Genomic DNA, 25303 nt, shown 5'->3' with positions numbered 1-25303 from the left:
TGCCAGGTATATTGATTGTCTCTATCGATGAATGTCATCAACTTGGAACGTTGATTTGAGAAGTCACACATGATGGGTATTGACACGATGGTGATTTTGGTTCTCTAGATTGATATCAATGGCGCGGTAATCTCTCCGCTGTATTGGGCATTGCACGATGGCAAGTACGCCATTGCAGAGTTTATCATCAGGTATCACAAATTTTTCTTTCATGTTGTGAAGTGAATGTCAAATGCAGTGATCTCCTAACAATTCGTGCGGACATTCACGGATACTACTACGGGAGAGATGTATGTGGATTTTAGCAAGGAATCATGCCTGAACCATCGCCGTAGGTTCTTTTTAAGTACCATGACGATCTCCTCGGCGAGCTGGGACGAGAAAGTCCCAGTCTGCTGACCACTTTACTGGATGGTCTGCTCTGGCATTCGAAAGAGAAGATGCAGGGACGCAAGGTGAGGGTCGATGGTGTTGGCAAGCCGACGCCAGACTGACCGAATTCAATCAAGATCCGTGTCAACTATTACATCGAAGACATCTACGGCAACCCTGACAAGTCTAAGGATCCCTGGACTTCGCCGTTGGCTCGCCTTGTGGCCCTCGGTCCGTTGCTTCAATTGATTCCGTGTGCTCTTACATGTCCTTTGCAGGCGACAATCAAACGTTCAGACACCCAGCAGTGTGCAAGACGTTGGATCTCAAATGGAAGAAGTTCGGGCTGCAGATCTTTTGCTTGAAAGAGTTCTGGTACGTGATCATGCTCGTCGCATTCATGTGCGGGCACGTGCAAGACCCTTCCGCCTGCGACGATTCGCTGCAAGTAAGCATGGCTGCCGTGGCACTTGCTCGTCTTGACATGTGGTTGCTCAGTGGGTCAGAGACCTTTTGATGAGCATGGCAGTATGCACGCTCGTCCTGCAGGTAAACGGATTGTGGGGATGGGACTTGAATCTGACTTGCTGCCGGCAGATGTGGGTGGTGGTCTCTCATCTCAGGAAGGGGTTGATGATCCCCATCAAGATGGGATCTGTCACGATTCATTTCCCAAGGTGCCAAGTTGTGGGGAAGGGTTGTTGTGCTCTGACAGTCTTCGTGTTCTTACAGGGCGATCGCAAGTATCTGGAACCTCCTTCGGATCACTTCTTGCATCCTCCTCATCTTCATCTTCGCTACTCACGTTCCGGTGACGCCCGTCACTCCACCAGTCGGCCTCTGATTGATCCTCAAGGTTTGTGTCAACGAAGAATGCCTCGCCAGCACAGGAAACGTCACAGCCTGCATCGTGAGTGGTCGATCACATGGTGAGCTGAACATAATGGGGATGAGCCGGACATGTTGGGTGACTTGGGTTGGCAGCGAGTGTGGCAGACGACGGGGTCTCCTCCCACTTCCGGAGACTTCTCGCTGCGGCGAAATCGGGCGGAGCAGTTACCTCCGCGACCGGAGGATCGTCCACACAGAAGGACATGAGCGATCGAGCGGGATGGGCAGTGGTCTCCATCATGTTGTGGGTGCAGATGTTCCAGGTGATGAAGATCGCTCGTTGATGCTTATCTCGTTTTCCTCTTTCTCATTGTCTCCTCTGCTGCTGCATCTCACTCCGAGAGTCTCACTGAATGTCGACACCCACAGGTCAGCATCCTGTCGACGACCATGGCAGCGTTCACCTACACCATCGGGATCATGCTTGACGATTTGAGCCATTCGCTCATCATGATTCTCATCTTGATTGCTGGTGACACACGATTGTTTTCCTCCCCTGCTGCTCCACCTCCCCAATATGAGGGTGTAGGCCTCCTGACCTGACGTATGTGCAGCGTTTGGCTCTGCTCTTTCCATCCTACATGACAGCCCGTTCAACGAGGGGTGGGACTCTACGACTGTCATCCTCTTCCAAGAGGTGAGCTCTACTTTGATCCTCTGTACTCCCCTCCTCCTCCTCCTCCTCTGCCTCTTGCACCTTTTCTCTGCATCCTCTCTCCACGTCAGCGTACCCTTCTCTCTATCCCCTACCTCTCTGCGCTGTATCTGTCGTCACTCACGCGCAATGTCGTCCTCACTTGGCTTCAGGTGCTTGGAGTAGCTCAGCCAATGTACGCAGACATCTCGTCGTTGACCAGATTCCTCCTCCTTTCCTTCGTCACGTGAGTTGCATCCTTTCATGCTCTTCGGTCGCTGAAATCTCTTCAAGTTGCGTCACGGTCGGCATGCTCAACATCCTCATCGCTCAGCTCACCATCACCTACGATAAGTTGACCTCGGACAAGGAGGGGTTTGCGATGAAGCACAGGTAGGGAGAAGACAAAGGGAGGCTTGCCGGGTGCTGAGATATCATGCGCAGGGCAAGCATCTGCCTTGACATTGAGTCGTTCCTTCCGAAGAAATGGAGAAGGTCAGATGCTATCCTGACGTTCTACTACCTCCTTCTCGGCCACTTACTCTTCTCTCCTCCTTTTCCGTCATGGTCTTCTCTCAGAACCTTCCTTTTTCCTCCTCCCTCCACCTCCGCCCTCCTATTTCTCGTTCCTTTCCCTTCCCCAAGTCTGACGAGCTCGAGCAGGAAATTCTTCGCGGAGATGAAGTTTGACAACCCTCTTCCCTTCACCATGAGCGATATGGGTCCAGGAGGGGGCATCCAGGTGAGGAGCGGCTGGGTTGCCCTGCAGGAGCTCCTGACCCCTGCTGCTCAGGCCTTCGAGCGAGATGACGCGCCGCGTTACGTTCCTGACCGCATCCTCCGATTCACGGGCGACGCGTCGCCATCGGACCCCTGGCCTTCTATCGACGATGATGACAATCATGAGCAGGAGGAGCAGGAGGAGCAGGAGGAGCAGGAGTGAAAAGTTAATTAAGCTGTTGAGCAGCAGGTTGTTGTACTATGAGATGATAGCATTTGTTTGTTTGAATAATTCCTCGTGTCTTGAACCATCTGGGGCACCTTCATCCGAACATCTTCTTGCAGATGTTCTTCTCCTTGTCCAGTCTCTTCTGCAGCTTTAACCCCAGCTGCTCAACAGAATCAACTGATGTCAAACCTGGTCAAAGTCCCCTCACCCTCTTTGACAGCGCAGTGTAGTTGGGATTTTCCGGCTCCTCCTCCAGCAGGACTTTGGCATCTTTCTCTGCCTCGTCAAGGAGGTTCATCTGCTCGTACGCCAGGGCCCTTCGAAACTTGGCTTTGCTGAGCGAGGGAGAGTAGCGAAGGCAGTCGTTGCAGTTGTCGATGCATTTCTGAAACTGTAGACGAGCGTGAGAAAAGGAGGCGGAAATGAGAAGAAAGAGGAAGAGAAAATGAGAAGAGAAGAGAAGAGAAGAGAAGAGAAGGAATACTCTCAAAAATTAGGATGGAGGAGGTTGAAAAGGAGGGATGACAGGGATGGCAGGGATGGCAGAGACGAAGATGGAGAAAGCAGCAGGAACGAGCATAAAGATGAGACACGGGACGAGGAAGGGAGTACTGGGGAGCAAGAAGTACAGGATGAAACGGAAGAGCAGGAGTAGGTGCAGGAGCAGGTGGTTGTGGTTGTGTTGGTGAAGTTGGAGGAGGAGGTAGACAAGGAGGTACGAGCCTTGTTGAGTTTGAAGAAGGCTTGTGCGAGGTTGAGGACGATGACCCCCTTCAGCTCGTTCAGCTGCTTCTCCTGCCGAGCAAGTTGCATCACATCAGCCCCTCCTGGCCTCCTCCTTTACCTGCTCCGGCCTGAGAGTCTCTACGATCTTCATGCAGTGCCTGCTGCGGTGTGAGGAGAGGGAGAGGGACGGCAAGGGAGAGGCAGCTGCGAGTGGAGGAAGGGGTGACGTTGAACTGATTACAACGAAGCTGCTTGGTGGAGGGGAGGGGAGGGGAGGGGAGGAGGCTCGGAACCCTCACCCGATCGCCTTGTTGTAACGGTCGATTGCATGCATGACATTGCCGTCACTGCCAGGCGGAACAGATTGTGAGAAGGGAAGGAGGGAAAAGTGGAGGAAGGAGAAAGGACGAGGGAAGGGAGGCCAGTGGAGGCAGAAAGGCAGGAGGTAAGAGGGCAGAGAGGCAGAGGGAGAGGGAGGGAAGGAGAGGGAGGGAAGGTGAAGGATTGACCGAAAGAGCTCGTTGGCTTCCTTCTTGTTGTTCTCTGCCATCCTGACTCTGCCATGTAGATCAGGGGTGGTGCAAGAGGAAAAGAAGGGAGGAAGAGGATGGAGGAAGAGGATGAAGGAAGGGAGGGGGGGGGGTAGGAGAGGGAGGGAGGAAGGGAGGAAGGGAGGAAGGGAGGAAGGTTAAGACCTCTCATCGAAACGAAGCTTTCGGAAGTCGTGGTCGTCTTTCTGCAGTAGCAAGGGATTATCATTCTTGTGCAGTTCCTCCACCTCAATCGTATACACTTTCTTCCCCCTCTTCGCACATCCTTCCCCACCCCAACCTGCTATGATCCTTCTCTTCCTCCTCAAGACCAACATAAACACGAATCGTCATGATCACCACCACCACCACCACCACTATCGTCATCTCACATCCTGATTCGCCTCCTCTTGTCTTCGCTCCTGAGCACTTCGCTCCATCTGCTTGACTTTCAGTCTCTGCTCGTCACCTTCTCAACCAACCGATCGACTCATTTCGTCCGCCTGCTTCTCGAGCTGCTCGAACATCTTCGAGTTGAGCTCGCGAACCTTCAGCTCTGAGGCCTCGAAGTCAGCGAGGAGGGGAGGAGGGAGGAGGAAGAGGAGGAGAGGAGGAGAGGAGAGGAGAGGAGAGGAGAGAGGAAGAAGAGTAGGAGAGGAAAGAAGAGAAGAGGAGAGAGAAGGGGAGGAGGGAGGAGGGAGGAGGGAGGAGACAGATAAAATGAGGAGAAGATACAGAGACAACAAATGCCAGGGAGTTATAGGAGAGGAGACTATACAAGGAGACGATCAAGCAAGGGGGAAGGAGAAGAATGAGAAGAAACGAGGAAGTCAGGAGTAGTGTCATGGTACTACCTAACTCTTCTTTCTTCTTCTCCAACATTTCAACGGAATAACCCTCCTGCCCAACACGAGACATGAATGCCCCCCAGCCCTCCATCTTCTCCCTCCCCCCTCGTCCCCTTCACCTCTCTTCCCCTTCCCCTTCCCCTTCCCTCTCTTCTCGAACATTCCTTTCCAATCTTCTCTTGTCTCCTCCTCCCCCTCCTCCTGTTCTAGTCTGCTTTCGTCCTCTCTCCCAATCTACCCCTTCCTTGCCCTCGTCATCCTCTTCCTCTTACCTGAGGGACCTGCTCCAACCATTCCTCCACCTCCTTCAAGGCCGACTGGATGAAACGAAAGTCTGTCAATCTCCCTTCCTCCTCTCACTCTCTCAGATTTCACCTCCGTCTCGTCACGCTTCATAAGGTGAGCATGTTTTCCCCGAAGAGCTTCTCTCGTCTCTTCACCAAAATTTCAATATGAAAATTGTCATCAACATTGCCATCATAATCTTTATCATATCGCTTCCATCGTCTACTTCATCCTCTTTCCCATTCTTCTCATCCTCATCCTCATCATCATCCGCTTCTCATCACCTGACATCTTCGACTCGAGGTTGTTCATGGCGACTTCTAACCTTCTCAACTGAGCCTGCATCTCCGAGATCTTTACACGCAGGCGTCAAACGGAAGAAGAGAAAACGTGTAACAAGTTACCTCCATGTGCTTCTCTCTCAGTCCTTTCAAATGGGATTCCTCCAAGCCTTTCACTGCCGTTGGGTGCAGCAGATAAAGCAGGTCAATGGATCTTGCGAGAAACAATCCGGCATAGTGTAGTTCTGACAAGCAGACACGGCAGAGACACAAAAAAAAGCAAGATGAACACAAGTTTGAAGCAACGTCATCACAATTGCACGTCCAAAGCAGCGGCAACAGCAGCACAAGTTTTCACCGTCGAAGCTCTTGAGAGCGTTTTGAAGGTTACAGTCTTTCTTTTCTGACAAGACCATTCATCTCTTCTGCCTGCTGATTGATAACCTTCTTACCTTGGCTGACCGCAGGATCAAAGAATTGAGCAGCGGGGTTTGCTGCCCCAATACACAACTGCACAAAAGATCAAACAGATTGCAAAATCTTGCAACATTCGCTTCTCCTCTCTGATTTCATCTCCCCCTTTTCCTTCGGTCTTCACCTGCCAGCCTCCAACCTCGATCTCTCTAACTCTTCGCATCACGACCTGTTCTCTCTGCACTCTCCATCAAAGTCTGTTACACTACATAGCAGGACTTCACTATCTGGATATCTAGCTCCACTTCCTTCCTCCTCTCCGGGCTTATCACCACAACTCGCACCCTCCTCCTCACGCACTAGCACGTACCGCACTGTTAGAGTCGAGGGTCTTGCGGAGCTCCTTGCCGTCGAACGCGCTCTGAGGAGGATTCAGCGGAGAACCATCAGCTTCAGACCCTAGTCCCTTACCTGCACAACAGCTGCCAGGCAGGGGATACGGGAGGCGCCGCCGATGATTTCAACTCCGTCCAGGGAAGAGCCTTCGATAAACGAGTCCTCCGTCTGCAACGTCGACTTGACAAGCTGGGAAGGAGCTGCGTCAGCGGCCCGGGGAGAGGATGAAGGGGTCGGTCGGGAAAGGGGCAGAGGAGACAAGGTGAGACTGGGAGGGGAAGGAGGAAACAGAGAAAGGAGCATTGGGAAGTTGAGAGGAGGGAGGCGGGGGGAGGGGGAGGGGAAAGAAGAGGGAGGGAGGGAGGGAGGGAGGGAGGGAGGGAGGAAGGGAGCGACGTGGAGGGTGTTGGTGAGAGGAAGGGAGGAGGTGGAGGGGAAGGGAGGGGGAGGGAGGTAGTAAGAGGCAGGGGGAGGGGGGAGGAGGGACAACCAAGTTTTCACCTCTTGGAGTTGATGGCAGAGAGGAGCAATCATCTCGTTCAGACGGTGCCGGGTCAGTTTGATGGTCACGTCACGTTCCGGCAGCAGCCCGTCGACACCAACCTGGCAAGCGGAGGTGAAGGGGGAACGGCAGGAAGTCCTCAGGTTCTCACCTCTGACTCATCGATCGTCGACAGCATCTTCTTGAGCTTCTCGCACGCGGCCCGGAGGCGGAACAAAGATCGGGGAGACTCGCAGCAACCACTCCCGTACTTCCTCTCGATATCTTCCTTGAAGTGCGAGACCAGGATGCTGTCGACGGCTGCACCTCCGACGCCAAAGATTGACTTGGCAGAGACGATCTGAGTGAAGAGCGTCAATAATGCTTATCGTACTATAGACACCATCATCATCGCCACCATCATCATCTCCACAACCACTACCTCCGACACCAACATCATATCCATCATCATCTCCATCTTACTACCACCGCCGCCGCCGCGGCAACCACCACCACCGTCATCTCAACAATTTCCATCATCATCATCTCCATCATCATCATCATCTCCATCATCATCATCATCTCCATCATCATCACCACCACCGCTCTCTCGTTCACTTCACTTGCTCTCCTCCCAACCTTGCTCTCTCCTGGCGTGAAGCGGACTATGGCACACGAAGAGATCATGTGCCCAACATCCACTATAGCGATCGTCTGCTCCTTCACGGAAGAGTTCCTCATCTGCTCGATCTCTGGCTTGTGCCGCTGCTCGTACCCCTGCGCCATAGCCTGATGCGCGGGGACCAGGTATGCGTCCTCCACCCCTGCGATCCTACACGCGTCCTCTAGCGCCCTGGCCTGCCGAGGAGTGAAGCAGCCAGGCAGGATGACTGCCAGTCGGATGTCAGCCGCGTCCTTGGATGGTACTTTCCTCATCTCCACGAGCTGGTGCTTCGCGCAGCCCACTACTCCCTCCAGGTGCCTCGCAAGTACCAGCTCGAGGGGAAACGACGAGTCACTCCCATCGAACTCGACAGCCGCGCACGTCACGGGCAGCACGTCATCATCGGATACCCTGAAGCCTGGAGCAATAGCCGCCTCCCTCACCTCTCTTGGAGGCAGCCCGACGTAAGGGACAAACTCCTTCACGACATTGTGCGCGTTGGTTGCTGGCTGCATGGCGGCAAGCTCTCCGGTCTCGCAGGTCTTTCCTCGGAACGAGACCTCGGTCGGAGTCTCGAAGCGGGAGAGGTCATTGTGGACGAGGAAGGGAGGAGAGGTCGACCCCTCCTCTCCTACCTTCACCAGGGAAGCCATAGTCTTCTGGGACCCGAAGTCCACAGTCAGCACCCAGCTGCTTCTGGCTTGCTCGCCACCTTCAGATTCCATCTTATCGGATCCTCCTCGCAACGGACGGAGATGAGGGGCTGGACGTTTGAGGATCGGGGATGCCGGCAAGAAGGAAGCAGAGCAGACACGGAAAAGGATCAGCACGAGGCCGATCCGGAATGGATGCATTATGGATGGGAGCGAAGGAGACGATGGAAGAACTCGGAGGGAGAGGATGTACGAGCAGCAGGGGATACACAGCCAGGGGGTCTGGGACAGGGAGGAGGAGGAGGAGGAGGAGGAGGAGGAGGAGGAGGACGAGGGCGAGCGGTGTGAGGTATGCGAGTTGATCCGCCCTGCGCTCGCAAGTTCCCAGACCACCCTCGGGGATTTAGTACCCTCCACATTCACCACCCTACCCCCTGTTCAGCTCGATTTTCCTTTACAAATTACCGAGCACTGAAGATCTTTGTGTTCACCCTACCCCATCATTTTCACAGTTGACAGAGGGTGCGGCCCCGGTGTCTTTGGTTGACACGGCCCGGGCCCGGCGCGGCCGGGCCCGGCGGCCCGGTATCGCTGGGCGGCGATCCGATGACTACTACCGAGTGATCCGGTGCAGCACTGCCGTACGGTCTGGCGGGAGGGTCTGTAAGACGACTGACTCCCACTTGCCACCATCACTGAGTCAGTGCCAGTGCCGGGCCCGGCGGCCGTGGCCGGACGGTTCGCCGTCATGACGACGGTACTGAGTTGAACAACATTCTACCCGGTGTTTACTGAGTTATGATGCGATTCATGTCTGCCAATTGATCTCCTTCTTGCTCTGTGCGGAAAGATACTCGTTGCAGAGAGAGAAGTGCTTGCATCCGAAGAAGCCTCGCCTAGCGGACAGCGGCGAAGGATGGGGAGCTTTCAGCACCATGTGCTTGCTCTCATCCACACTCGAGCACTTCTTTGCTGCACACGCTAATCAGGGCGACCGGCACACATAGGCGGAGCATATCAGCTACCTGCTGGCTGACCCCAGAGGAGGAAGACGAGTCCATCGCACTGCTTGTCTAGCTTGGAGATCACGGCGTCGGTGAATTTCTCCCATCCCTTCGCCTGGTGAGAGAGGGCCTGCCCAGCGCGGACAGTGAGGCAGGTGTTGAGTAGGAGAACTCCCTGCTTCGCCCATCCCTCCAAGCAGCCATGGCGAGGCCGTTGGAAGCTGACGGCTGGGTCCGACTCGAGTTCCTTGAAGATGTTCTGCAAGCTCGGCGGAGGCGCCACGCCTTGACGGACGGAGAACGCCAGCCCGTGCGCCTGCCCGGGGCCGTGGTACGGATCCTGCCCGACGATGATGACTGAGACTTGGTCGAGAGGGCAGAGGCAGAAGGCCCCGAAGATGTCTCGAGTGGGAGGGTAGACAGTAGCGCCTTTGGAAACCTCATCCACGTAGAAATCGTTGAGGTCCTTGAAGTATTCTTTGTCCGTCTCATCCGCTAGGAAATCTCTCCAGTCGCTCGGAAGTTGCTCGAGCGCCTGGTACAAGTCCTTTCCCTTGAGGCTTTCCACCGGTGGAGCATGGGCAGGTGGAGGGGAAACGCTCGTCTCTGGTTTCTTGCTCAGTCCTTGAGAGAAAGGATTGAAATACTTCTTTTGCCAGGCTGCCGTGCAAAGCAAACAGTGCGAAACATAGGGAAGTTCAGTTGAGAAAAAAGAATGACACATGTCAGTCAAGTACCTCTCTCATAGTCCACTTTGAAGGAGACAAACTCGTCCAACGGCCTCATGTCACCTATGAAAACTTCCAACGATGCAGGGGCCTTCTCCTGAGCAGGAGCAGGAGGGATCGCTACCGTCACACTAATACAACAGCAACTTTCAGCTGTTCTCCTGAAGTAGAAAGAAAATCACCAGGTGAACGACGGAGCCTCGCCCCCGGTGCCCTCACCCTGCTGCAACGAGTATTTGCGCACGTCAAGCACTGTCAGTCTTATCCCTTGAAAGTCGCTCTCGCCAGGCTTGGCTTTGCGCTTGGGGTCAGCACGGATGAGGGCTAGTATTTGATCCTTGCCCGTGGCCTCCAGGTTCTCGATCAAGCAGTTCACTTTCACTCCGCCATCGGCCGGTACCGTCTGAGGCGATGCCGACAAGACGGCCAGGGGTCGATCTGACTTTGATCCACTTGCTGTCCACCTCTCCACATCCTCCACGACTTGAGCTGCCTGGTCATGGAAGAACACTGAACTGATCGCACAGACGCCCTTCTCGTCCACGTGCTCGAGGACAGAAGCGACCTCAGCCGCTGCCACCGGCATGAATGATGCTCCATCAGCACTTGGCGCCGCGTCATCGTTGAATGCGCGGAGCGTGAGATGGGCCAGCGCTGACACGTCAACAGTGGCATCGTGCGCGTTGTCAAGAGGTTTCTTGAACTTCTCTTCGAAGAGGACACCAAGTTTGCAGACCTTGTGTCCCCTCTCTCTGAAGTAAACCAGCGTGTCCCACAGCGTGAATTCCTCCAAGGCAGAAGTAGGAAGGTTGTGCCTCCTCATCTCGTGCCCTAACAGCAAGAAATCGAACTTCAACCCGTTGTGCGCGATCAGCACCGTCCGCAAGCCCCTGCTGGCATCCAGCGATCCTCTGCACTTCTGTACCTGCTCTTCCAGCCATGCGAGGAACTCTTTTCCCTGCTCATCAAACCTGCAAGAGGAGACAACACTCAGCACTTGTTCATCCCCAGGGGTTCGACCTCACCTGGGAGTATCCGCAAGCATCTCGTTGGTCAGCCCCGTGATCGCAGAGGCTGGCGGGCTTATGGGTACACCCGGCTGAACCAATCTTGAGAACTTGCTCAACAGCTCCGCACGCGCTGACGGTTTCTGTTCTGTATCGGCACTTGTTGCCAAATCCAATGAAGGCATGATGTACGCTTCTGCCGCGATCTGTGTGATGTGGTCTGCGGCAACATCCAGGCCAGTGCTTTCAAGGTCAAAGAAGACGAAGAGCGTGTCGGTCTGCGAGCTTTGCTTTACGGCGATCTCTTGTTGTGTCTTGCTCCCGCCATGCTTGTTCGGAATCAGCTGCCCGACAAAACCAGCAGGCGTCGTCGCCAGGTGAATCTCGTCGACTTCCGAGCCAGCAGCAACCGACCCATAGTTCGACACCTGCACCAGCAGCGATCAGGAGCAACGCGCGTGATAACAAAGGAACATGTCATGTTTCAATGAAATACCATGATATCCCCACTGTCACCCGCAGCCTCCTGACCCCGCTTGTGACAAACCAATCGCACCGAAAGGACATCAGCTACGGAGGTCAGCAATGCATCGTCTGGCCACATCGGGGATCCGTCTCCTTCGCTCTTTGACATGCTGCCTGCATGGAGCCCCTGGGAGGCGAGGGATAGGATGAGGCTGTTACAATACAGCGAGCGAGCTGCTCGGTCTGCAGGGATTTCCTCCGTGCCCTGCTGCTCGTGGCGTCGCAGGACGAGAACAAGAGACGAGAAGAATTCTTTCTCAAGTGGCTCTAGACTAAGATTCTTCTCTGACGCATGCCGCATCAGCTCTTGTCCCAATCCTGCATTGCCGGCGCTGGCACTCATGGCGAGGGACCGGGGACCAGTCTGATGTCTCCTCTGCTGTTCGCCCGACAGAGCAGGAGGAATCGGGCGCAGGAAGGAGGAGCGAGGAGGAAACAACAGGCAAGAACCAGCCCTTCTTAAGGAGGAGAGCCTTGTCGCAAGTCTCATGCGAAGTCTTGGAGGTGAAAACTGTGCAGGCCTTGACGAGAGGAGGGGATTCTCAGGCGGGAGGAGGAAGGCTGAGGGTTGAGCTGTCAGAGGGAGGGGAGGAGCGGTGATAGGATAACAGAAGGATGAAGTGAGCACAGGGCATGACAACAGGAAGAGCCATCGCCACCATTGCGGCCTCGTGCTTCCCCTCCCTCCGCCATTGTCGCCCATTACATGCCCCAGGGTCGGAAAGCAAGTTTTAAGTTTGAAAGTTTTCAGATGGGGATTGACTTGCAGCGAGTCTTCGAAGTTTGAAAGTTTCAGAGTTGGGCGCCATGGCAGGATCGCGGGTGGTCGCAATGCTGTTCGGACTCGCTATGCTGTTTCCTCCTCAAGCTACGACGAGCAGTAAGACGACGGCTAGAGCTAGAGCAACACACTCTCCTTTCCCTCCTCCTTGCACCTCATCTTGCTCTCTCTCCTCCTCCCTCGTCTCCGGACTCCAGCTCCCTCCTGCCATCCCTCGACCTCTCCGCCTACACGGTGGAGGGGAGTATAACAGATCCTGGGAGTATGTAAGTTTAACGAGACTTTAGTGTGTGTTATCAAGAGTCTGACATCTTGACATCGCAAGTCCTACAACATGGGAGAGCCTTCGGTACATAACCACTCTCACCCTTTCCGGGGAACTCGCTCTGACCGCATGCAGGTGTGGGCAGCTGCGAGAGTGGGAGACGAGGATACCGTGATGAGATGTAAGAGAGATTGAAGATAAGATGTAGTGAGCTGTTATGACCAGTCTGCTTCCTTCCCAGTGGTAGAGGAATCAGGCCCGGACGCACGAGATGAAGATGGAAGGACAGCTTTGCATTGGGCCAGCACTGTTGGGAACGAGCGAGTTGTCGAGAATCTGTTGAGTTGCGGAGCAGACATAACCATGTAAGCTTTTCTCGTTCAATGCCTCATCTCATACGATGTCTCTTGTGATACAATTTCTCCTCTGAGAACATGACTGCAGTCAAGATTCTATGGGCTGGACAGCAGCGCACTGCGCGACAAGGCATTCAAAGTTGCATGATAGCGGGTAGCGACTGATGCAACCCGCAGCAGCGGGAGCTTGAGCGTATTGAAGGTGTTGCTGCAAGCATGCCAGAACCGAGGTACGAGGATGAAGGACCTGGTGAGAAGAGCTGAGAGTGATAAGATTCCCTCTAGGGGAGGAATGCCTCTTGAACATAAGGACCAACGAATACCGGCATTCATTGCTGCATTTCGGTACCTTGCCCTCCCTGCGCCTTCTTGATTTGACTTCCGTGACAGCATGCATGAAAAATCGCACCAACATCGTGGAGATGCTACTGGACGAGTATGGGGTAGACTCGTATCGCCTCTCACCTTCACGCTCACTCCAGCTGTAGATGCCAATCAACGATGGCGACAGTACAGGAAGCACACCGCTGATCCTGTGCGTCAAACCTTGGCCGCTGTTTGCTATCAGCTCATACTTGACATCAGAGCAACAAGAATCGGATCTTTGTCGATCTTGCAAGCTCTGCTTCAACGAGGAGCAGATGTGCACGGTCGTGACCTGTGAGCTCCTGCTGCATCTAGTGCTGGCATGCTGAGATTGTATCAGGGAAGGCAATACCACCTTCCACTTCGCGTGCGAGATTCTCAAAGATTCATCCCTCAACAACGAACTGGCCTGGAGCACTATCCAGCTTCTGCTGGAGCATGGAGCGAGCCCCATTGTGGTGAACCATGTGGGGGAGATTGAAAACCTATTGCTTGAGGCTCAGCTTGCATTGTAGGCAGACATTTCGCCCGTCGATGAATTGAGTTTCGAAGCTGCAAGGATGGTATAGATATATGCTTATGTACATCTCGCGAGCTCTGATTCCCTTTCAAGCTTTCAAGAATGCAGAACGAAGTGAGAAAGAAGAAAAATCTCTCAAGCAGGTACATTCTTGCGTGAGACGTGCCAAATTGCGGTGTAGGTTGTGTCCACTCCACTGAACATTTCATCCGACACGATTTTTTGTGTCGTCTCTTGTTCGATGATCACGAGCTCTGCTCAGGTCGGAGGCAGAACAATCCTTGTTGGAACAAGAAGTCTTTGAGGTCTTCCTCAGAATGGCCTCGGAGCATTTTTTTAACATCTCTCGACAGAAAGGTAGGATCGGGGCGGACGACGCGGTTGTGAAACACCATGACAACTGCCGAACAAACTGGTGCCTTCGCTACCAAACGATTGGAAACTGACTGACGAGGCTCGTGCAGGGAGAAGGAGCACGATGAAGACATGTGCACACGCGTCTACCTTTGACACATGCCTCCACGCACTGATGAGGTAACCTGTCACTCGTTCCAGACATACTCGTGAAAACGTTTACTGAAGGCTGCTTAAAGTAACTCACGGAACAGTCCGTGTTATTCAAATTATGGTGTCTGGGGTACGCCCAACGATGATAGAGATTACATGTAAATAAGGAGGGTACGGAGTAAAGGTCTGGTACTCAGTTACCTGCGGTACACTACTGAGGAACGAGGCATTTCAGTTCAACAAACGATCTCACCCGCTACGATGCGACTTGCAGTCTTGCATGCATCTCCACACTTGGTGTAGTCGATCCTATGGCTCTCGATAGCATGGTAAGCGTCCTCGTCTTCCTGCCTCTGCTCTAATGTGTCACACGCGGAAAGGGGATGAAAGGATCTTGCCTTCTCCGACGACATCTCGTCTATCTTGTTGCGAAGTTTCTGCTGTCTGGTCTTGGTGATCGCAAGGTCTGCATCAGAAGCTTCTTCATCCTGCAGAGCCTTCCTAGCTTGGTACATGGCTTCCCTGCCCCTGAACCCACGCAGTCTATGTCTCTCATGAGCGAGTGAAGCCTTGATGCGGCTCCAGTACTGTTTCTCTGCGCTATCGCGTGCAGCTTTCTCTAAGGACTCGTGCTGGCTCATCATCGCCTTCCTCACATTCTGAGCCACCTGCATCTGAGCTTTCGTCCATGGTTTCGCAACTGGTTTGGGGGCAGGTGCCGCCTTGTGTGCACTCCCCTTGCTCACAGCATGAGCAGCCTGAACCACCATGTGAGCAGATCTGCAGATCTCATGAATCTGCGACTCACATGCTGTGACGAAGTTGATGCTGCACTGGGTCCCTTCTTCACATGGTGAGAAACGGGGCGCTGGCCTGCTCCAGTGAGAACGTTTGCCTCTGGTACAATGAAGAGCTCCTGGAACTCTGCACCCGCCGACTTCTGCATGCCAAGATATGAGAAACGATGAGTGCCAACATGTCATCGTCACCTGCTCCAGTAGCGATGACTTCTGCCCCCCCTGTCACGAGCAACTATCAAAAAATTGCCGGAAGTGTGAAAAAGGAGTGGGATATGGGAGTGCAGTGGAGAAGAGAATCATGAGAGGCGGAATCAAACATGGAGGACCTTAGAAAGCAGGCTGGTGAAGAGTATGAGAGCGGCACAGGCCATGGCGGCTCTACCCACGAGCAGCATATTGCGCTGCATGGCCGAAGAGCCGCTGTTGCAATGAATAGGGGGAGGCTGGCTGATTTTTAAAGCAAGAAAAATGGTTTAAGCTAATCTGAGGAACACTGGCCCGCCCGCCCGGCCGTTCACTGTCACCGTCACCGTCCACTGTTGCCGGCCCGCCGCCGGGCCGCCGAAGTTCCGAGTTCCCGGGGCCCGGCGGCGGCGAACTTCCGGACGGTTCGGAGTCACTGGGCTGCAAAACGCGGGCCGGAGGCCCCGGCGAGAGTCCTGGCAAGCCGAAGCCCGCGGCCCGGCGGCCTGTTCCGAGGGCCTGAGTTCATCACCCGGAGGCTCCGTCTGTCACAGTGCGTCAGCCGGGCCCTCGGAGTCGGAGGCTCAGTCAAGGAGCGCGGCCCGGCCTACAGTAGTGACTGAGTCGGAGCACCGTTCCGGTGGCAACGGCCCGGTTGGCAAGCCTGCACTGTGACTCTGAGGCCCCGCCCGCGAGTCACTGTCACGTTTCCCGTGATGGCAGATACTTTTGCGGTCATGACCGTACTACCGTACTCACTGCCACGGACTCTCCGATTGATTTACCGTCGTACGGTACGGTAATGTCAGACGGTCGGACTCCCCGGATCTGGCGGACTGAGTGGATCAAGGGCCAGCAGCAGCTCCGACGATCGACTCTCAGCCTGTCAGCCAGTGAGACCTCGACATAACAGTACTACCAGGCACTGACGCAGCCTGATCGGATCAGAATTTTGCCAGTCCGACCGTAACGGGGGTGACGGTCGTCAGGGTCGTGAAGGTATTTCCCGAGCAGCTGCTGCAATCTAGCCTCTGAGTTCCTTAGACTTCTAGGATCTTGACATGTGTATGCATATCTGAAGAATGGAAAAGCGTTGACGTTTCAAGCTCTTGGGACTCAAGCTCTTGGAACTCAGAGATTCAAGAAAACTTACAGTAGCATGCCAGTTTTTGCATTGAATCAGTCATTTATTGACTCGATAAACATCTCTATACACAAGCTTCGTCTACATTCTCTCGACCTACACAATGACATGCTCTTGCTTCCATTGCATTCCGTCCTACCCCTCCTCGTGTCCCTCGTCCTCGATCCCAACCTCGGAAGTGTAGCGCATCCATTCCTTACGATCAAGCGCCCCCTCCTGTCCTCGCCGATGTAGTCGCTGGGGCAGCTGGTAGCATAGTCCTCGTCTCGGCTGGCGCTGATGTCGTCTGCCAGCTCCTGGTGCTCGGCTCTCGATGGTGTCTTCTCCGACGTCTCCCAGTCGTGCAGGAAAGCAAGCTCGGCCTCATGGGAGTCAAGGAGAGAGAAGTCGCAGATGAGGTTGGCGCTGCTGCTGACGGGGCTCACACAGGCCGAGGAGCCCCATAGCTCGATGAAGGCGCTCATGTCTGTTGGTGGCATGCTGTCGCGGCTCGTCATGGTGCAAGAGTTGTGTGCGGAGCGACGGTCAAGCTTCTTATGTACGGGAACGGGGGAAATGCACACCCCCTGATGAGGCCCTGTTGGCACCCCGTCTTATCCCCATGAAACCACCCCACCCTCAGGACCGGCTAGAGGATTCTCCCCGAGTCTGTGGCTCTCTCGGGCGCATCGGTTGTGCTCGAGTCTCACCCGCTGACTAACCGGCGCCGTGCTGATGCCGTGATCCCGGCCTCGCTTCCCGCTCCACCGGTCCTTGGGAGGTGAGATCTAGACCACCGGGTGGTGTAGGAACCGGAGACATGCTCCAGGGATCTGGAGGAGCTCGAGGAGGTGCGGTATGACGGTCAACGAGTAAAAAGCTTTATCATGTCAACCTTCTCTGGCTCTCTTGGCCCCCAGATGCGAAGGGCTAGAGCAGCTCTCACGGTCCTATTGCCCGTCAGCAAGGCCACGAATCCTCCTCCGCTTCCCGTGTACGGCTTCAAATCCATCGCTTGCTTCCGGCCGGAACACCTCCGCCCTCCTGCCTGCCCAAAGCTGAATTGCTGTATAGCTTCCTCAAGTCATTTGCTCGTTCCCTGCCTGCCCTTGTCCTGCTGTGTCACCCATGTCCTTCTTTCCTCCTACCCACCCGCTCTCTTTCGCCCCTCTTAGCCCCTCCTCCCAGCTCCAGGGCCCCTCGCGCGCCAAGCAGCTCGCCTGTCTCCAGGCGTCCATCCGCCTTATCCAGTCGGGCAAGCCTGTGGTCGGGGCGACGGGGGACCTGATCCTGATGAGACCGTCTGCTGCTCGAGTGAGGGTCGAGAGCGAGGAGGGAGAAAGCGCGAAGGCCGGGAGGGCAAGACAACAGTGTATAGCGAGGGCGACATCAACGTGAAGAAGCGATTACGTAGAATATTTTGATACAATAGTATGTAAATGTGTGTTGAATGAATCTTAAGCTTTTCCTGCATAGTCTTGAATCTACTCCATACACTGGCACAACTGAGCTTGAGTACACTGGCGCCGAGAATCTAAACGCCATCATCTTGCAAGGAACAAGGGCTGGAATCATCATATAATAACGTCGACACGATTGCATGCATGCACTAACGGAAAGAGATTTTGAGGGGCCTGTGCCTGTACATCGGGAAGAAACTCAACTCACTTGTCTCTCGATAGACCTTTACATAGATATACATCTTATTACAATCCTATACTCGCTTCTTCACGTTGATGTCGCCCTCGCTATACACTGTTGTCTTGCCCTCCCGGCCTTCGCGCTTTCTCCCTCCTCGCTCTCGACCCTCACTCGAGCAGCAGACGGTCTCATCAGGATCAGGTCCCCCGTCGCCCCGACCACAGGCTTGCCCGACTGGATAAGGCGGATGGACGCCTGGAGACAGGCGAGCTGCTTGGTGCGCGAGGGGCCCTGGAGCTGAGAGGAGAGGCTAAGAGAGGCGAAAGAGAGCGGGTGAGGAAAGAAGGACATGGGGCGAGTTGACTGGAGGGCAAGGTAGACGACAGGAAGCAACAGGAGGAGGCTAATAAATAGACTTGAAAACTTCTGAGCGAGCTATGGGAGGTACCGTGGTACCGTGACTCAATTTGTGAAACTTGAGTCCGGGACCCACTCTCGCTTCAGGTTGACGAGTCATTCGTGTCGGCACGGCGCTGGTCATGGCGCAACGACTTTGTTAGAGAAAAGCTTTTTACTCGTTGACCGTCATACCGCACCTCCTCGAGCTCCTCCAGATCCCTGGAGCATGTCTCCGGTTCCTACACCACCCGGTGGTCTAGATCTCACCTCCCAAGGACCGGTGGAGCGGGAAGCGAGGCCGGGATCACGGCATCAGCACGGCGCCGGTTAGTCAGCGGGTGAGACTCGAGCACAACCGATGCGCCCGAGAGAGCCACAGACTCGGGGAGAATCCTCTAGCCGGTCCTGAGGGTGGGGTGGTTTCATGGGGATAAGACGGGGTGCCAACAGAGCCTCATCAGGGGGTGTGCATTTCCCCCGTTCCCGTACATAAGAAGCTTGACCGTCGCTCCGCACACAACTCTTGCACCATGACGAGCCGCGACAGCATGCCACCAACAGATATGAGCGCCTTCATCGAGCTATGGGGCTCCTCGGCCTGTGTGAGCCCCGTCAGCAGCAGCGCCAACCTCATCTGTGACTTCTCTCTCCTTGACTCCCATGAGGCCGAGCTTGCTTTCCTGCAAGACTGGGAGACGTCGGAGAAGACACCATCGAGAGCCGAGCACCAGGAGCTGGCAGACGACATCAGCGCCAGCCGAGACGAGGACTATGCTACCAGCTGCCCCAGCGACTACATCGGCGAGGACAGGAGGGGGCGCTTGATCGTAAGGAATGGATGCGCTACACTTCCGAGGTTGGGATCGAGGACGAGGGACACGAGGAGGGGTAGGACGGAATGCAATGGAAGCAAGAGCATGTCATTGTGTAGGTCGAGAGAATGTAGACGAAGCTTGTGTATAGAGATGTTTATCGAGTCAATAAATGACTGATGGAATGTACACCCTTGCAAACGAACACCTTAAGAATAGGAGAGCTTTCACAACCAGGTCGATCGAGTTGGAAGGAGCTTCTAAACAGCTGGAGTCTTTGTAGTCTAATTTAAAGAGGTGCGGTTCAATGGTCGAGGGAATCTCAAGCATCGTGGGCTAAGTTTACAGATCGTTTTAACGTTAATCGCAGACATTTCTAATGATTCAGTCGGAAGGCTATAGCTCGCACGGCATAGTCGTCATCACAACTCATTTGACTTCTGCAAGGCAGTCAGAGCAGCGAGTCTTCAACATCTCTTTCTTTTCTTCCTCACATCAGCTCGTTCAGTCGAGTATCTTTGGGCTCGCACAAGCTAGCAAGAAGCTCTAGCCCAGCGACCCTGACATGTTTGAGTTCTTGTCTGGTCATCTCCAGTGCTCGAAGTATGATATCTTCCTTCTGGCTGGTGTCAGAGGCAAATCTGACGAGCAGAGACATGATGTCAAAGTGTGAGGTAGTAGTTTCCGCCTTCAGTCTGCATCAGCACATCAGCACATGTCATCAGCATTGTCTTGATCATCATCGTTGTCCTCCACCTCCATCCTCATGCCCATCATCATCACAAATCAACATGTGGACAAGAGACCTCTTGAATAAGCCAGCAACCATTTTTTGCTGGATGTCTTTGTCCGTTTGCTCCAAGACTTTCGAGCACTGCATGTTTGTTTACAAACCTTTGAAGCTTCAGAAGCTATTTCACTCACACTCAACCTCATCGTTGCGTTCTCACTTCCCACCCTGTCACAAGAAATAAGACTGCGTGCCAGCAGTCGAGTCCAACGAGCATGTTTCATGTACTCATCACCTCTCCAGAAGCTCTCTGATGAGTTTGTCCTGTGCTCTTGCAATCCTCGTCCTTGTTTGAAACCAACAAGAGCAATCCAAGTGAGCTGCTCGATACTTCACGCCCATCAGCTCAGAGTCGCACAGCTCTCTGGTAGAACTGCCGATGCTGTCCTCCATGTCTGACATTGCCATATCGCAGGTGGACCAAGTTTGATCCTCTTCCTCCTCAGTCGCTTCGCACATCTTCATGGTGTTGCTTCATATGTGTTCAGGATTTTCTTCAACGTACCTTCACAGCCCCAAACTTCATGGCATACGTCAAATCACAAGAGCCCTGTTGTGATAATCATCTCAAACGATTTGACAATGCAACCCGCTCTTTCCTGTAGTTGAATAAGCTGCTTGCCGGATTCCGTTGTCCTCAACCAAAGGTATACGAAGAAAGTTGATTGAGAGAAGTCAACTCTTGACATGTCTCTCTCAACATCTACTGTAAACTCTGCTTCAGCTTCTGTTGAGTCGACTTCTGACTGTGATGGTCGTCGAGTGTCAGTCGTAAGCGGAGATCAAAACAACCCTCATAAGGCACATACTTTGACACATTCCAGAAACAACGGCTTCCAAAACGCAAAGATCCGCTGCAGGACGAAAGACATCAAAAGGAAAGATCGGAGAACAAAACAACACCTCATCCGTTCTTCTGTCTATCATCTCTAGTTCATCACCTTCCCTTCTGATCGCAAAGAATTTGCTGAAGCTGAAATCGCTGGACAGAATCGGCTCTCCAGTAGCAGCATCGTAATAATTGTAGGGTCCTTGATACAGCCAATTCCTTCTGTTCCTTGAAGGAGATCAGACGTCGGCAAGCACAACAGGTAATCATACGCCCAAGCCCAAGAATCCTCTGATCTGTAAACTAATGGACGGCCAAGGAAGTCAAACAGCACGTCTTGTCTGGCTTCTCGATCTCCGTCTTTGAGTACCTGGATGGCTATCATACAATGAAACATCATCAACCAGCACAAACCAGCATGTCCTCTACAAGTGCAAACAACTTGGTCCTCCCATCCGGCAGCTGCAAGGACCAATCATTGCAACTCAGTGACTAGTCAAGGTAATACCCGCAGATCGCATCGACTTTGAATATCATGCAAACCAAACCAGGAGATCCACAGCCTGAGTCGATTCAGTCCGGCACAACCAGCGGGCATCAACTACTTGAGCGCTTGACAGGCAATGTCCTTCCCCCCCTGCTGCTCACCGTCTACCTTGGGTTCGATGCAGCAAGCAACTCGTTGGATGGAACACTGACAGTCTTGAGTTCTCATCAACCAGAGCAGTCGGAACAAGGACGGGACCCTCAAAGGCGGGTGCCAGTCGACAGCTTCGTCCACCTCTAGACATCCTCGAAACTTTTCCCATGACATGTTTTCCTTTCAAGTTTTCGTCAGTCACCTTGACAATCCCCTGGCATTTGTTACGTTTGGCTCCGACAGTAGGTCAGATAGAGCAGCGAGTTGGTGGATGTTGTTTCCGATCGCACCCTCTAGAGTTGTTCTCACACGCTCTGGGTCTGTTACTCTTTCCCCGTTGATGTCAAACTCTCCAAAGGCATTTTCAAATCTCGCCAACATGTCGTTTCTGTATGTATGAGCAAGGCTCTTGACAAAAGTAATTAAAGACATCTGTTGCATTTGATTCAAAGGGATGGACCTCAAATGATATGATGAGTTTACCTTCATCTCAATGCGACTGTACTCCACAGCATCCTGAGTAAACCAAAATCATTCAAACTCAATCGGCAGGAGAAACCCTCTCGGAATTACCTTTTTCATGATCTGCAAGAGGGAACTTTGAGCTGTGCTGCTCACCTGGATGGCAGAGGTCACTCAGGCAAAGACAAGCCCTTGCACGACCTCAGCGTTCACGTTCTCTACGGATTCAACCAGCAGCATGAGAGTTGACACATCTCGGGCTTTAGCTAGGTTCTTACACCTCAATCAACAACACTCAAGGAACTGACAGATCAGCAAGTCACCGACAAAGCCATCAGCGCTGCTTTCTTCACTTCGGCACTATCGTCTCTCACTCTCTTCTTTATCAACGGCAATACCTGAGGCAAGCTGCAACTGGAAATCAGCGCTATTCACTTGACATGAAAGTGACGCACAAGTCCCCAGCACCCTCATGACTCAACAGGCTGTTCAAACATGATATTGCAGCTGCTCGCACGGCAGGGCTTTCATCTTCACAAGCTATCATCATTTCCTGTCAAGACTTAGCTCTGTATGTTTGTGTGTGCAAGTAGCTTATCTCAAACCTCAATGAAAGAGCGGTCTGGGCCGGAAGCGAACTCTTGTACAAGATAGCAGATCTTCTGTCTAACTCGAGAACTCTTGCTTGACCACAAGGCAGCAATGAGCTAGCAGGTATCAGGTATCAGTTAACACATACCTCTAGCAGACACATCAAACCTTAGATCTCATCTCGCTATATCCGCCTCCAAGAGCTCCAACAAGTTCTTCCTTGCCCAGTGCTCTCAGCGCGTCTACCGCTCTCATGCTTTCAACTTCATACGGGCCGCAAAGTATGGCAAGAGTCTTCCATCTGATCCAACGAGTCAGACACTTGTTCGCCTCGAACATATCAGTACGGATGCTGATGCTCACTGTGCCCTAGAACCACTGCTTTCGCCGTGCTGGAGAATCGAATACCGTTGATGTCCCATGGCGAGCTCGAGCTGCGGATTGCGGTAAGGAGGATGAGAGATTCAAGACGTTCACGGCCCACAAAGATCGAGTCAGCTCAACACTTGCGTTAGCTCTTGTTCTGTCTGAAACTAACGCGCCGGGCTCCTGCACATGATCGAGTCATCAACTTACATGCAGCGACGGGGCCCTGACCTGCTTGAACCTCATCGAGCTCGCCGAGAGTGAAGGAGGGACGACGGGGGGAATAGATTGAGATGAGAGGTAGTCCCTCCTGTCATCTTCGACTTCCCTGAGGTGTCTGTCGGTGCTTGACGTTGGACCTGAGACCACCTCCCGCTCTTCATCCAGCCAGCCAGCCTTCATCTTCGGCTCAGGAAAGCTCATAGCAGATGGTGTCAGATCTGCTCATCAGGCTCTGCTGCTTGTACGGCCTGAATACAACTTGGTGACAAGCGCGGCCCAACGCATGCCACCATCAGGAGCAGCGACATTCATCTCCCTCCTCCCTCCCTCCATCCTTCGCCCCTCCGCCATGTATACGCCACCATCCCGAACTCACTCTGATCCGCTTCGGGGAAGAGCTTCCCGCCATGGTCGTGATCCTACCAGTCTCCGAAAATGAACAAACCGGTCCGCCTCAGACCTGAGAACTTGACTAAAACCATTAAAAAAAAAAGCGTACCACGACATGCAAGAAGCCAAGGAGGCGAGCGGGGAGGGGAGGGAGGGAAGGAGGGGGGAGGTGAAGAAGTCAGACTACTGGCGAGAGATGCTGCCATGGCTCAAGATCAGCTGCGGACGGAGAAGAATGAAGGTGAAGATGGCGGAGGAAGGAGACGTCAGGCGGTTCAGGTCTTCCATGGAACGCGAAGGGTTCTTCGCAATGAGGGATGTGATAGAGGAGGAGGACACACTGGATCGCCTGCAGAGAGGAGTGAGAAGTCTAGTCGACAGAGGTCTACACCCTCTCTTCATCATCCTCTTCGACGAGGCCTGGGAGATCGCTCACACCCTTGTGCCTCTGATGCGGCAGACCATCCACCCAAGGCTGGAGCTCAACTTCGACTGGTACGCATGGCACGTCGACCCGAAGAAGATGGAGAGAGGATTTCCTCCTCACAGAGACCGCACAGACATGCCTTTTGAGCGGGTGAGGTTTCCCAGTGCGAGGGTGGAGGGAGGGGAGGGGAGGAGTGCGGGGCAGGCCAACAAGCGGCAGGACAAGAGGGGCGACCCGCATGTCTGTCCCATGTATGCGACGTGTTGGATCCCTCTGACGAGAGCGAGTGAAGCCAACAGCTGCATTCAGTACTGTCCTGCCAGCAGAGATGAAGACTACATGAGGCAAGAGCAGGAGAAAGACTTTGTTCCCCCCGAGAATGACTTCCAGCCTTGTCCTGCTAGCCCAGGAGACCTCCTGGTGTGGAGTGGGAGGCTTGTGCATTCGGGAGGAGAGAGCAAAGACAGCAGTGCCTGCCCTCGCATCAGCATCGCCTTCGGCCTTTCCTGCAAAGAATACGAAGACAAGACCGTTCGCCTGCCACAGGCGATGCCAGGAGATGACGAGAAGGATGAAGAAAAGGAGGAAGGAGAGAGTGAAGAAGAGAGGAGGAGCAAGAAGCCTGAAGCGGAAGCGCTTGTGGGAGGAGGAGGAGGAGGAGAATTTGTTGAGTTCCGCTTGCCAAGTTTCTCACAGAGACTGTTTCTTGCTGCGGTCCAGATTCACACGTACGAGGAGTGGGGAAAGCTGAAGACAGAGATGATGGAAGAGGTTCTGAAGAGTCTGGAGATGGCGGAGGATTTAGATGTGCTCGAGTAGGAGGGGATGATAAGAATGAAAGCGGCCGGTCTGACTCAGTTGTTACTTCATGACTTTGATGGATGGTACTTGTCGTTGTAGTTCAGCTTGTGCCTGGCAAGCACATCAGATGGTGGTTGCGGTGGTGATGATGACAAGATGATGACGAGGAGGAGGCAGAGGGAGGAGCAGAAAGAGGACGAGGAAGGGATGAGGGATTTGGTGAATGACGGAGACGACGAGGAGGGTGGAAGGAAGCTGAAGAAGAGGTAGAGGAGGAGAAGGAGCATGGCGATACCTTCCCATCGGAGCTGAGTTTGTTCCCGAACAAATTCATCTCCTTAAGACAAGAAGTTCCCGCAAGCGTCTGCCGCATCCTCATCAGCCGAACTCCTCCCCTTCCCGCCTTCCTATCCCTCCTCCCCCCCCTCCTCTGCCTCCACCACCCGTGTCCTCCGTCCACCCGCCCTTCCCGGTCTCCCTCTTCTCCCTCTTCGCTCAACGCCCTCAGCTCAGCTCTTGCCGCCTCCCCCTTACCCGCCCAGCATGCAGGACGCCCTCGTCGTCGATTTCATTCCACCTCTGCAGAGGAGTAACTTCCCTCAATGGCCCCCGTCTTCCACACTCCTCCTCCTCCTCCTCCTCCT

General features: G+C 53.8%; 8 protein-coding genes across 8 annotated transcripts in view; 2 read left to right on the top strand and 6 right to left on the bottom strand.

Annotated features, from left to right (window-relative positions):
• Nucleotides 1–2940: 2940 nt before the first annotated feature.
• Nucleotides 2941–8325, bottom strand: GUITHDRAFT_143731 (hypothetical protein; the record flags this gene model as incomplete). Its single annotated transcript, XM_005826046.1, has 22 exons — nucleotides 2941–3006; nucleotides 3055–3237; nucleotides 3459–3641; nucleotides 3691–3730; nucleotides 3872–3919; nucleotides 4082–4129; nucleotides 4268–4308; nucleotides 4495–4542; nucleotides 4585–4658; nucleotides 4957–5002; nucleotides 5223–5267; nucleotides 5326–5384; nucleotides 5520–5589; nucleotides 5640–5761; nucleotides 5875–5919; nucleotides 5969–6026; nucleotides 6115–6168; nucleotides 6301–6351; nucleotides 6402–6515; nucleotides 6828–6929; nucleotides 6980–7168; nucleotides 7447–8325. The coding sequence occupies 22 exons, from the start codon at nucleotides 8323–8325 to the stop codon at nucleotides 2941–2943; spliced, it is 2565 nt and encodes an 854-aa protein (XP_005826103.1).
• Nucleotides 8326–8932: 607 nt separating this feature from the next.
• Nucleotides 8933–9852, bottom strand: GUITHDRAFT_76600 (hypothetical protein; the record flags this gene model as incomplete). Its single annotated transcript, XM_005826045.1, has 2 exons — nucleotides 8933–9096; nucleotides 9150–9852. 2 exons carry the CDS (start codon nucleotides 9850–9852, stop codon nucleotides 8933–8935), a joined length of 867 nt encoding a protein of 288 aa, XP_005826102.1.
• A 2651-nt stretch (nucleotides 9853–12503) lies between these two features.
• On the top strand, nucleotides 12504–14186 carry GUITHDRAFT_114782 (hypothetical protein; the record flags this gene model as incomplete). The annotated part of the gene is made up of 14 exons (XM_005826044.1): nucleotides 12504–12518; nucleotides 12570–12605; nucleotides 12660–12799; nucleotides 12971–13020; nucleotides 13076–13135; nucleotides 13181–13233; nucleotides 13279–13325; nucleotides 13376–13450; nucleotides 13497–13614; nucleotides 13672–13719; nucleotides 13770–13819; nucleotides 13939–13981; nucleotides 14030–14091; nucleotides 14141–14186. The coding sequence occupies 14 exons, from the start codon at nucleotides 12504–12506 to the stop codon at nucleotides 14184–14186; spliced, it is 843 nt and encodes a 280-aa protein (XP_005826101.1).
• A 233-nt stretch (nucleotides 14187–14419) lies between these two features.
• On the bottom strand, nucleotides 14420–15410 carry GUITHDRAFT_165038 (hypothetical protein; the record flags this gene model as incomplete). Its single annotated transcript, XM_005826043.1, has 4 exons — nucleotides 15310–15410; nucleotides 15173–15202; nucleotides 14992–15123; nucleotides 14420–14941 (listed from the first exon to the last, which is right to left on the bottom strand). Exons 1-4 carry the CDS (start codon nucleotides 15388–15390, stop codon nucleotides 14420–14422), a joined length of 765 nt encoding a protein of 254 aa, XP_005826100.1. The 5' UTR covers nucleotides 15391–15410.
• A 934-nt stretch (nucleotides 15411–16344) lies between these two features.
• Nucleotides 16345–16878, bottom strand: GUITHDRAFT_154517 (hypothetical protein; the record flags this gene model as incomplete). The annotated part of the gene is made up of 1 exon (XM_005826042.1): nucleotides 16345–16878. The coding sequence occupies exon 1, from the start codon at nucleotides 16805–16807 to the stop codon at nucleotides 16346–16348; it is 462 nt and encodes a 153-aa protein (XP_005826099.1). The 5' UTR covers nucleotides 16808–16878.
• A 1910-nt stretch (nucleotides 16879–18788) lies between these two features.
• GUITHDRAFT_154516 (hypothetical protein) lies at nucleotides 18789–19329 on the top strand (the record flags this gene model as incomplete). The annotated part of the gene is made up of 1 exon (XM_005826041.1): nucleotides 18789–19329. A coding segment is annotated over exon 1 (458 nt), but the record flags the coding sequence as incomplete, so codon positions are not given.
• Nucleotides 19330–19517: 188 nt separating this feature from the next.
• On the bottom strand, nucleotides 19518–23242 carry GUITHDRAFT_114778 (hypothetical protein; the record flags this gene model as incomplete). The annotated part of the gene is made up of 23 exons (XM_005826040.1): nucleotides 19518–19581; nucleotides 19636–19836; nucleotides 19948–20015; nucleotides 20066–20099; nucleotides 20167–20390; nucleotides 20437–20481; nucleotides 20741–20785; nucleotides 20835–20988; nucleotides 21033–21130; nucleotides 21175–21222; nucleotides 21269–21323; nucleotides 21480–21580; nucleotides 21629–21832; nucleotides 21884–21916; nucleotides 21974–22018; nucleotides 22064–22135; nucleotides 22186–22270; nucleotides 22318–22415; nucleotides 22468–22569; nucleotides 22622–22754; nucleotides 22817–22887; nucleotides 22931–23002; nucleotides 23051–23242. 23 exons carry the CDS (start codon nucleotides 23240–23242, stop codon nucleotides 19518–19520), a joined length of 2244 nt encoding a protein of 747 aa, XP_005826097.1.
• A 1305-nt stretch (nucleotides 23243–24547) lies between these two features.
• GUITHDRAFT_154514 (hypothetical protein) overlaps nucleotides 24548–25303 on the bottom strand; it is a 1499-nt gene continuing 743 nt past the window's right edge. Inside the window, exons 4-6 of the mRNA XM_005826039.1 lie at nucleotides 25194–25238; nucleotides 24955–25023; nucleotides 24548–24770 (exon numbers count right to left, since the gene is read on the bottom strand). Of these exons, the coding sequence (XP_005826096.1) occupies nucleotides 24720–24770; nucleotides 24955–25023; nucleotides 25194–25238 (165 nt within the window). The 3' untranslated portion in view covers nucleotides 24548–24719. The remainder of the gene's footprint in view (nucleotides 24771–24954; nucleotides 25024–25193; nucleotides 25239–25303) is intronic.

This window comes from Guillardia theta, assembly GCF_000315625.1.
Source record: "Guillardia theta CCMP2712 unplaced genomic scaffold GUITHscaffold_78, whole genome shotgun sequence".
NCBI classification, from domain to species: Eukaryota; class Cryptophyceae; order Pyrenomonadales; family Geminigeraceae; genus Guillardia; species Guillardia theta.
This window is presented reverse-complemented; position numbering and strand designations above follow the sequence as displayed.